This window comes from Ursus americanus, chromosome 34 (assembly GCF_024610735.1).
Source record: "Ursus americanus isolate L20-20 chromosome 34, mUrsAme1.1.p, whole genome shotgun sequence".
Lineage (NCBI taxonomy): Eukaryota > Metazoa > Chordata > Mammalia > Carnivora > Ursidae > Ursus > Ursus americanus.
In genome coordinates, this window is record NC_142160.1 from 16,633,814 (window position 1) to 16,645,936 (window position 12,123).

General features: G+C 38.7%; 1 protein-coding gene across 4 annotated transcripts in view; it reads left to right on the forward strand.

Annotated features, from left to right (window-relative positions):
- Positions 1 to 12,123, forward strand: part of PCSK5 (proprotein convertase subtilisin/kexin type 5) — a 447,222-nt gene that overhangs the window by 147,347 nt on the left and 287,752 nt on the right. For all 4 annotated transcript variants that reach the window (XM_045781017.2, XM_045781018.2, XM_045781021.2 and 1 more), the window contains one exon: positions 10,298 to 10,386. In XM_045781017.2, the coding sequence (XP_045636973.2) occupies positions 10,298 to 10,386 (89 nt within the window). The remainder of the gene's footprint in view (positions 1 to 10,297; positions 10,387 to 12,123) is intronic.

Here is a 12,123-nt window from a genome sequence, read left to right on the forward strand (position 1 = left end):
CAATTGCTTTGATGATGATGTTATCTTTAAGGTAAGGGTAGGAAGAGAGTTAGGCTAATAAGGAGGTGGCTGAGATCTTGGTCAGGACTACACGCATACGCACGTGCTTGTCACGGGGCTTAGCGTACTTCAGTCCATGCAACGTTATAGTTGAGAAGGCAGCACAAGTGAGGTAACAGACTGGGTTTTCTGATAAACCAAGCTATTTTTCCTTTGTTGTATAGGCGACCCTAGTTACTGATGAATTCAGTTAGTAGTGAATAAGCTATTTTCCTAGGCTGGGGCAGATAGAAGGAGGAGGGAAATAGACAAGACGTCAAAGGTCTAGGCTGGAGAGGGTAAAGAAGAGGGAAAATGGCAGAGGTAAGAGAACACTTTTAAAGCAGTGTATTGACAAGGACTATAAATAAAAAATACTGAAACTGGTGAGGAAGACCTAAAACTTCCACTATCTGCAGATGGCATGACACCATATACAGAAAATTCTGGAGACTGTACCAAAAAAACACTAGAACTGATACATGAATTCAGTCAAGTCTCAGAACACAAAAGTAATCTAGAGAAATCTGTTTCATTTCTGTGCACTAATAACGAAGGGGTGGAAAAAGAAATTAAGAAAACAATCCAAGTTATAATTATACCAAAAAGAATAAAATACCTAAGAATAAACTTAACTAAGGAGGCAAAAGACCTGTACTCTGAAAACTATTAAAAAAAAAAAACTATAAAAAAACTGATGAACGAAATTGAAGATGACACAAACCAGTAGGAAGATACACCATACTCATGGGTTGGAAGAACCTTCAGTATTCATACTACCCAAAGCAATTTACAGATCTAAAACAATCCTTATCAGAATACCAACATTTTTCACAGAACTAGAACAAATAATCCTAAAATTTGTATGGGACCACAAAAGACCCTAAATAGCCAAAACAATCTTGGCAAAGAACAGCAAAGCTGGAAAGGTCACAGTTCCAATTTCAAGATATGCTACAAGGCTATAGTAATCAAGAGTATGGTACTGGCACAAAAATAGACACAGATCAATGGAACAGTATAGAGAGCCCAGAAATAAGAAACCAATGCTTATATGGTCAATTAATCTACGACAAAAGAGGCAAGAATATAAGATGGGGAGAAGAAAGAATTTCAACAGATGGTGCTGGTAAAACTGGACCGTTTTCTTACACCATAAACCTAAATAAACTCAAAATGGATTAAAGACCCTAAATGGGAGTCGTGAAACCATAAAATTCCTAAAAGAAAACATAGGCAGTAATTTCTTTGACATGATAGCCTTAGCAACATTTTTCTAGAACTGTCTCCTAAGGCAAGGGAAACAAAAGCAAAAAGAAACTGTTGGGACTATACCAAGACAAAAAGGTTTGGTGCAGCAAAGGAAACCATCACCAAAATGACAAGGCAACTTACTGAACGGGAAAAGATACTTGCAAATGATATATTTGATAAGAGGTTAATATCCAAAATATATAAAGAACTTAACAGCAATAAATAATCTGGAAAAAAAAAATGGGCAAAGGGCCTGGATAGACATTTTTCCAAAGAAGACATACAAATGGCTGACATACGAAAAGGTACTGCACATCGCTCATCACCAGGGAGATGTAACTCAAAACCAGAATGTGATATCACCTTACACTTGTCAGAATGGCTAAAATCAAAAAGACAAGAAACAACAAGTGTTGGCGAGGAGGTGTAGACAAAGGGAACCCTCATGCACTGTTGGTGGGAATACAAATTTTTGCAGCCACTATGGAAAACAGTACGGAGGTTCCTTAAAAAATTAGAAATGAAATTACCATTTGATCCAGTGATTTCATTACTGGATATTTACCCAAAGAAAATAAAGCACTAATTCGAAAAGATATATACACCACTGCGTTTATTGCAGGATTACTTACAGTAGCCAAGATATGGAAGCAACCCAAGTGTCCATTGATAGATGGATGGATAAAGAAGTTGTGGTGTATACATACAATAGAATACTACTCAGCCATAAAAAAGAATGAAATCCTGCCATTTGCAACAGTGTGGTTGGACCTAGAGGGCATTGTGCTAAGTGAAATAAGTCAGAGAAAGACAAATACCATATGATCTCACTCATATGTGGAATTTAAGGAACAAAAGAGCAAAGGGAAAAAGAGACAAAAAACAGACTTAAATCCAGAGAACAAACTGGTGGTTCCCAAGGGGAAGGGAGGGAGGGGGAAATGAGTGAAACAGATAAAAAGGATTAAGAGTGCACTCATCTTGACGAGCACTGAGAAATGTATAGAATGTTAAATCCTTATTTTGTACATCTGAAACTAATATAACATTGTGTTAATTATACTTCAAGTTAAAAAAATAAAAATTTAAAGATAAATTTATGAAAAATCTAAAAAATTTTAAAAAGGCAGTTTACTAACCACTAGAGTTTTATTTTATTCTCAATATTTTGTGTTTGGACTAAAATACCCATCTTGAATTATAGCCAGTATTGCAAATAACTGTAGATTCTTCAGGCCTACAATCATTTTTAACTTTAAAAAGATTACAAATTCACAGGAAGTTGCAAAAATAGTATGAGTCCCCCGTATCCTTCATCTAGATTCCTCCATGGATAACAACTTATGTAATTATAGTAAAATACCAAAACCGGGAAATTGGCATTAATACACTCTGCAGACCTCATTCAGATTTTACCAGTTTTTATGTGTAATTTGTGTGTGCATGTGTATGTGTGTGTCAGGCTAGCCCTATGCTTAAACCTCTAAAAGAAATATTCTGCTTTTCAAAATCCTTTGCTGGGCGTTTCCATGTGATACAGCTGATGCTAACTCTTAGTAGTGGCCTATTACTAGTTAATATTATAAAATACATTTTTCATTCTCTTGCCTATGACAGATGTGTTCAACTTTGGAGCAGTTGATGAATGCTAACATTTTATTTTATTTTTATTTTTTTTTTTTAAGATTTATTTATTTTTTTTTAACGTAAAGTTCGATGATTCATTCGTTGCGTATAACACCCAGTGCTCCATGCAATAAGTGCCCTCCTTACTACTCATCACCAGCCTATCCCATTCCCCCACCCCCCTCCCTTCTGAAGCCCTCAGTTTGTTTCTCAGAGTCCATAGTCTCTCATGTTTCATTCCCCCTTCTGATTACCCCCCTTTCTGTATCCCTTTCTTCCCCTACCGATCTTCCTAGTTATGTTCCATTTTAAATATTGTGTATCTGTTCTCGAAGACCAAGAGGAGGAATTACAATGTCTTTTGCTAAGTATAAGAGCTGTGATAGTTTAAAGATCACGTTGAAGATTCTTTCAATAGTAGATGATCAGAGTGTCTCTGAATATCTTAATATAGCTATTTGTTATTGTCGTAGTTGAGGTTGCTATAATGGAATCCCAAAGAGGGCGTGGCTTAAATACTAAGTACTTATTTTTCGCAGTTCTGGAGGCTGGAAAGTCCAACATTCAGTTCTCAGGGAGGGCTCTCTCCTGACTTGCAGAGAGCTGCCTTCTTACTATATCCACACACAGTAGAGAGAAAGGAAGGGTGGAAGCCTGCTCTCTGGTGTTTCTAATCCCATCATGAGACCTCCACCTGTATGACTGGGGGCCTCCCCAAGGCCCCAGCTCCACACACCGTCACACTGGGATTAGGGTTTCAAGATATGAATGCAGGGTGGGGATGGGCACAAACATTCAGTCCTTAGCAGTTATCTTGAATGAGTTTTTCTGAATTCCTTCCTTGTATAATAAAAATATATATATAATATTATGGAAGCCTCCGGGACTGTGTATAATTGCCATCACTTCAGAAGCTAGAATCTTAATTGTCTCACAAAAACTCATCACCAAAAAGTAGAGCGGGTGATTTCTTTTTTACTTCTTGAAAGTTTCAATTTACCTTCCCCCCCATCCCCATAACATGTTTCATGAGCTTTAGTAAAGCTTTTTGCTGAAGACAGGGCAGTAATCTGTTTTCAGCTCTTTCCCATTTTTAAGTTTTCATTTTTAAGATTCCCAGCATTTCCTCCCCTCACTCAAGCTAAATAATTTATTATGGAGTTTCTATAAAATATACTGTCAAATGTCCTGTCATCAATAGTAATGAATGAATAAAGTCGCTGCTACCACACGGAATAAGTAGGGTAGCAGGCAAAGAAGTCGTGAAATCTTGGCAGCCATTCAAAGGCAGGGACGCGGGCCCCTGTGACTTTTGCTGGAACCATGAAACAGACCTCACGTAAGGATTCAGGAGAGCCAGATCTGGTCTTTGCCCTGCCACGTTTTATACCTTCCAATCACCATCTGACTGCATTTTCTCAGTTGTCAAACTGGAGAAGTGATGCCCTTGTTGCTTCAGAGGGTTGAGGTGAGAATCAGTGAGACTAAAAGACTTAGAGAAATGGATGGCGTGATGTAAACCCAAGGTGGGACTATTATCAAGAACAGTGTGAGCAGTCAGAAGCATCCGTTCGAAGAAATGAATTAGCAGACACTCTCTGATCTCGTTTTCCTTGTTTTCAAGCACAGACCTCCAGGTAACACTTCTGGAGATCTTTAATTTCAATGGTTTATTGTTGGGAATAGATCATGTAGTAGACGGGAAAACTTGGAATGGTAGAACAAGGACTGTCGTCATCTCTCAGGCAAGATGCTCTTTAAGACGGGGCACCGGGGTGGCTCAGCGGTTGAGCGTCTGCCTGCGGCTCAGGGCGTGATCCCAGGGTCCTGGGATCGAGCCCCACATCAGGCTCCTCCGCTGGGAGCCTGCTTCTTCCTCTCCCACTCCCCCTGCTTGTGTTCCCTCTCTCGCTGGCTGTCTCTGTCAAATAAATAATCTTAAAAAAAAAAAAAAAGAGTCACAATGGTTTATTCAAGTAAAAATGATGTGATAGAATATTTTGCACTTGCCGGGCCCCGGCAGCAATGACAATAGGCCTAAGAGAACTGGAGAAGTGATGCATTTTTTACTTCCTAGTTTGTCTACCTACTTGATTTTAGATGACGTCTAATTTATTTTGCCACTGGTCTAAATATCCATTACAATTTGTATCATTGGGTTACCTTCTGGGGTCTCAGAAAATAATGGGTCTTAGTGGCAGCATGAACATATATACAAAGAAGCTAAACAGCTGACTCCTTTTCCAAGGGGTGTAACGTGGAAGTTGGCTAGTAAATTCGTATTTAGGTGCGTGTGGGTCAGAATGTAATATACTGAGCATACTGTCTTCTGGACTAAAATCTATCGAAAGGGTTCTCCTTATACTGAAAGTAATTGCTCATCGTCTGTTGGCTCTGAAGAAAAATACAACGAAAATGAAGACTTTTATCTATATTGTGACTTTTATAATTAATGGGAATCATGAATATACTTAATGCTGACCACCCTTCTTCATTAAGAGAAGGAAGAAATTGAATCTTGTTCATACACTTGAGCAGGTCATGATGATACCCATTGTTCTATGATCTATTTTAAATGCATCAAAACACTGAATCCAACTACGATACAAAAATAAAAAGCTGACCAGTACTTTACCTGGGGTAATGATCATTGTCATCTGAAGAGAGTGGGCTGTTTAAATGTAGCTGAGCTAGCAATTTGGACCCTCAATTACAGCATGTTACAGTATATTATTTAAGTGATATTTAAAATATACGCATCAGCAGTAGAGCGATAACTGCCCGGTTTCCCAAAAATGGTTCATCATTGCTCATGATATAGAGCGATACACAGAATTCTTTGCAAGAAATGTTTTTATAAGGAAATAGTCCCTCTTCTCTTCACTTAGGAAAGCTCACTGTCCATTAGTGATGCACATAATATGTGCAAGTTTTATTGCAATTTAGGAATACAGAGCCAAGTTAATTCTTACATTTTAAAAATATTATGGCAGAAAAGATATCCAATTAAATCTCTCCTGTGGTAGTACATCTAAAAATCCTGGGAAATATTAAAGAATTTTTTTTTTAAAGATTTTATTTATTTATTCGACAGAGATAGAGACAGCCAGCGAGAGAGGGAACACAAGCAGGGGGAGTGGGAGAGGAAGAAGCAGGCTCGTAGCAGAGGAGCCTGATGTGGGGCTCGATCCCATAACGCCGGGATCACGCCCTGAGCCGAAGGCAGACGCTTAACTGCTGTGCCACCCAGGCGCCCCATTAAAGAATTCTTTAGCGCATGGTTGAGCTAACGGGACACACAGAGTATTTCTCTGTAAAAGCTCAGATCTGTAAATGAGGCAGGCAATAGGTAGACACTAGGAATTTTCCAGAGTGATCAGTCAAACCCAGCCAGCCTAGAGCTGGATTTTTAAAAGCACTGGGATGGCAGTGAGGTGAGAAAAGACTTGCATAAAACAGAACCCTTGATGTATCGTCTACTCCAGCCTCAAAAAATTCACAAAGATAAAAGCCCAAACCACATGACCTTCTAAATGGACAGTTCACTCACCACGTTGGGAAAACATCGCCGTGAAAACAATCTAGCAACAAAAAGAGCAGAATTAGATTGACATGTTTGAGAATTATTGCATATAATTCACATATATCAAGAAATGTATGTTTTAATACATATATTCGAACAGTGTTTTTTAAGAAAAGAAACTATTCAAATTAACCAGGTGGGTTTGAAAAAGAACTTCAGAAAAAAAAAAAAGTAAAACATATAACGCTCGACACGAGTAATGCGTAAATGGGTTAAATAACAGGGTAGGCGTGGCTGAAGATAAGTGAAATATAGAGCTGAGCAGATTACATGGAGAGCAGCCAAGGGAGAGAAGGGTATGGGAAATGTGAAGGTGAAATGAAAGATTAAGGCAGCCTTCAAAGGTACAAGCTGAGACTTCTGATGGTTTAAGCATTAAATCACAGGTCTAGGAATTCCAAGAAAGAATTTTTAAAAACCCAAACAGAACATCTTAATGAACCTGCAGAGTAGAAAAGACAAAGAGAAGCTCTGAAAAGTGTCCAGAGAGAACTAGATTGCCAAGATGGCTGATTTCTCACCAGAAACAATGGAAGCTTGAAGACAGTGGAATGGCATCTTTGAAGTGCCGTTCATCTAGAATTCTATATCCCAGTGAAATTGTTTTTCAAGAACAACAGTAAAATCATTTTCTGAGGCTGCCAAAAGACTCTGATGGACACATTTATAGAATGTTCTTCAGAAAAAAAAATCTGTGATCCTAGAAGGAGTTATAAACTATAAAAACAAATAGAGCAAAGAGTATTTGTATTATCTAAACAAACACTGATAATTCAAAATAGTGACATTAATGGGTAGTTTCCAAAATTAACAAATCCAATGTGTAACTATAATCATGCGGATTTCCTATGTTAAAAGGTGGGTAATCACAGTTAAAACATTCTAGTCTGTGGGACACCTGGGTGGCTCAGTCAGTTAAGCGGTTGCCTTCAGGTCAGTTCGTGATCCCAGGGTCCTGGGATTGAGCCCCACATCAGGCTCCCTGCTCACCAGGGAGCCTACTTCTCCCTCTGCCTGCTGTTCCCCTGCTTCAATGTGTTCTCTCTCTCTGAAAAATAAATAAAATCTTTAAAAATTAAATAAAATATTCTAATCTGTATTGTTTGGGGGAAAATTGAAAGAAGTATTGATGACTTTTAGACTGTGGTGTTAGGTATCAGTAAACATTAGCTAATAGAATGTATAACATCTGTACCTTACAGGGAGAAAAATACAGAAACGAATATAAATATATTACGTAACAATGGATCTAGTCACTGTCAATGGACTTATTCTTGAGTTAAAGATAAGGATAGTCTAGCTTCAAAAAAAAGTAATTCTATTTATAAGAGATATAATTGATATGAACACAGAATGACAGTAAAGAGAGCAAAAAGGTATAGAATTTATTAACCTGGTAGCTTTATTTTTTATTTATTTATTTTTTTACTGCAGGAATCCCAGAGTTTTGCTACCTATTCATAAATAGTTTCACTAGGAAAATTTAATGATGCCATTCTAAATAAAATAAAAATTGACAGAACTGCAGAAACATTATCAAATCCACAATACAGTGAGCAAACTTGTCATAATGGACTCATAAATAACAACTGGAGAACTAAAATCAGATCCTTCTGGTCCTGTAGCACTTACCTTAATTAATAATAGATACAATGAAGTATAAGAACAACGGACTCATAAAGGGAATTTGACACTGGAGGAAAAAAACAACTTACACCATGAAGTGATACGCAATCAGACTAATGAAGAATCATAGTAAATACTTGCTGGGCTCTGGTACAATTAGTAGTTCAGCTTGTCGTTTACAAAAGAAATCTCTCTTTCTTTTAAAAATGGATCTTTTTTCTGATGATCAGCGTGATATAACCAAATATCCGAAGGGCAAGATAATTCTGAGTGCATCAAAATTGTTGTATAGAACAACCTAGAACTGCCCCAAATAAGATTGCTGTATTGCAGATAACACGTGTGGAAATGTAGATGCAGTGGGTATGATGGAAAGGCAAGAAATTTGGGCAAAAGCATGAAAAGGTTATTCACAAAGTAAGAAATAGAAATAGCTAATATTTGAAAAGATGGACAACATCAAATATAATCTGAGGGGATGAAAAGGGAAGCAACGGTAAGATAATATTTTTCATGTCAGATTGAAAAGATTGAAAAACTCATACATAGGGGTTTATAGACATGGGTGTGTTCAGATATTTTCTCCATTCTTTATATTGTCATTCGAGTGGGCTTATGGTCTTTCTTTTTCTTTTGTCATGCACAAAAACATGTTTTGTAATAATATTTATCCATCTTGCAGGGGTTTTTTGGGTTTAGTTTTATTACGTTAATATTCCATTAACAATTTGACAGTATATTCTGTGCTCTTTGATCCAGTCATTCCACTTGTAAGAATTTATCCCAAGATATAAAAGTATATAATTGCTCAAGATTGTTTTTCATAGCCTTGTTACTCTCAGTGAAAAACTGGGTAAATTTCCAGAAATCGAGGACTTGTGAAAGAGATGGTGGGGGAGGGGATGTACCATTTAAAAGATGATGGGAGGTAATAGTAAGCTTTTAAATGACCCATAGGCTAATATTTACATAGGAAGATATGCATGACATTACTAAGTGGACGGAGCAGGATAGATCTCTGTTGTATAAACTTGCGTGTGTACCTATCCGTTATAAGCAGTAACTTCTTTATAGTTTCACAGACGGTAGTCATAGCCCATGGTTATGTCTTAGTCACTGTTAGGCTGATTTCACCCTATCTCTTTACATCTCAAGGCCTCTTTAAGCATCCTCATCTCTAAAAACAAGGGCAAGGGGGTGAGCCTTGGGCTTCATTAGCAATGACAAATATACCCGTATTGATTGTCCTATCCCTCTCCTGCATCCAGGGCAGATAGGAGCCATCAGCCCTAGTCCCCTTGCCCTGGGCTCAGCCAGACCTCAGGATTCTTCTAAACAGTGTTAGGTCAACATTTCCAAATAGATTGTACTCTGCACTTGGAACTTCTTTGCTATCCTTGCACGGGGTGATCTTAGAAGTCCTTTTAATTAAAGGATTTTTCTTAGGTACAAAGTCACTGTGATGAGAAATAAAAGGAATATTTTTCAGAAAAAGGTGTTGGCTTTTCTAGTAGCCATATTTTTAAAATGGTGGAAACAGGTGAAATAAATATTGATGCATTTTATTAAATAAAAGATTTTATGTCATTTATATAAAACGTGTTAGCGGAATTTTTCACACTGTTTTTTCATATAAAATCTTAGAAATCCAGTATATATCTACAGCTCATCGTATTTTAGATGATAGATTTCACTGGAGATACTTGATCTCTAAGTTACAGTTTAAGAGGCAGATTCTCATATAACGACATTCTTAACTTTTGTAATCACTGAATCGAGTACTAGTTCTTAAATTTAATTAAAATTAAAGTTGAGATAAGGTCATGCAAGCCTCATTTCAAGTACTCAGTCGCCGTGGATGGCCGGTTGTTACCATATTGGACGATGGAAGTTTAGAGAATACAAAGAAACACACTATTCGATTTTTAGCTTTCAAGGAGATTTTCTAGTTGGGAAAGCAAGGTATAAGAAAATATGTATCAATCGTAGAATCTCAAACAGACTATAATTAAAAGTTTGCAGTGGGCAAGCTAAGTGGTACTTGGGTAGAAGTTCCAGAAACATCCACAGCTTGATGCAGGCTTCACCAGTCTGACTGGTGGCGATGACGTCGCGAGTTGGGGAGAATGGAGTGTCTTACTTGAGCAAGTGTGTGTGTTCTTCCTGCAGGCATGGGACCCGCTGTGCTGGAGAAGTGGCAGCCGCAGCAAACAACTCTCACTGCACAGTCGGAATTGCTTTCAATGCCAAGATCGGAGGTATGGGAAACAACCTTGGGTAGATGTAGAACCCCTCCTGAGCTCGAGACGGGGCTGTGTTGGCAGAGTGGTGTTCAGCTGTTGCCGAAAATGGCCATCGTCACGTGTGTTATTAAATACAGTCCAAGGCTTTTGAAGCAGTACGCCTACAGCGTTGACATGGAAAGCGTGTCCAGTCGTATGGGGTCATTGACAGCTGTCCCGAGCTAGACAGTCATCGCCTGGGTCGGAAAGAACTGATTCTCTAAGTACCAGCCCATAATATCTCTATGGAGAAAAGCGTTTCCAAATTCTGTCAAAACAGAAAATCCATTTTTCCCCCTTTCCTTATGTTTTACAAGGAGTTCCTTTTTAATGGAAATTAGAACGGGAAATGGTAAAATCTCCTTTTGTAGTCCCATCAGAGAGCAATAGAGTTATTGTTAATAATCCCAGATTTTGGATATGCATTACACACACATACACAAACTCAAATATACGTATGCCTGCTACGAGGACCGAACCAAGGGAGTGTGAATCTAGGCGTTAATAGAAGCAAACTCCTTCCCATCTGTAATCCTCTTCATTAGCTCTAACCGGGTGCCACAGCCACACACAGAAATGGGAGAACACATTATAAGAGACAGTACAGATCCCAGTGGCTCGAAGGTATCCCCTGGGGGGTTCTCCTAAACCGTGTCACAGATGAATGAACTTCCTGGTGACTAGACGGACATCTTTGTTTCCAGTACACTGTCGTTGCCAAGTGGTAAATAGAATTGGATCTAAAAAAAAAAAAACCAGTCTTTTCTAGAGTAAATGTAGAGGTCTTGTAACATGACATACTTGGGGTATATAGTAATGGTGTTAATAAAAGGTTTTCTGACACTACCTCGAATGTCAGTGCTCAGTGCATTTGAGCTCTTTCTCCCCTTTCTTTCACACCCAACTCTTCGAGTATGGCGGCGTGTTAACCAGTAATTAGCTGTGCTCTGAGAGCATCTGCTGTGCGGCAAGGGCAAGGTTCATGAGGGAGCTAAAGAAAGGAGACAGAAATTTCCCCTGAAGAATGCTGGATACCCCTGAGAGCCTTAGGAGAATCCAGTGACTGTGGTGGCTGCTGATGAGCCCTGCTTGCTGTTGCAGACACGACACACACGGTCCCTCACATACACCAACACGTGTTCATGTCCACGTCCTCACTCTCCCGCATTAACCCCACATTCACTGACCTTGACGGACCCAAGGAACAAACTCACAGATAAGCCACCGAACTAGCCAAACAGGACTTCAGTAAGAGAATGACTGTATGGCAGTGAGTCCCCAATGTTCTGTCATCCCCGAAACAAGAACATTCTGAATTATAAATTGAACCCCGGGACCCAAAGCATGAGGCTAGGGAAAAGCAGTCAGATAGGGAAAAATCACCCTTTCATCTGTAAACTTGAGGAAGCAAACTTCTTACCTGTTAATTTTGGGTCAGAAAAGGAGTATTACGCTCTAGCTATGATTTCATCAAGCATTTTTTCCCTGGACTTCCATCAGTCGCATGACCTAGAAACTGCGCTCAGATATTGTGTAGATACTCCCACGTGCTGGCATGTGGTATTACCAGCTAGATTATCTCAGGCAGTTAGCATCTCCAGGGTTTATGTCTTTGTACCGATAAAATACAGTTGATCCTTCAACAGCACAGGTTTGAACTGTGTGTGTCCACTTATATGCAAATTTTTTTCAGTACATACAGTACAGTAAATG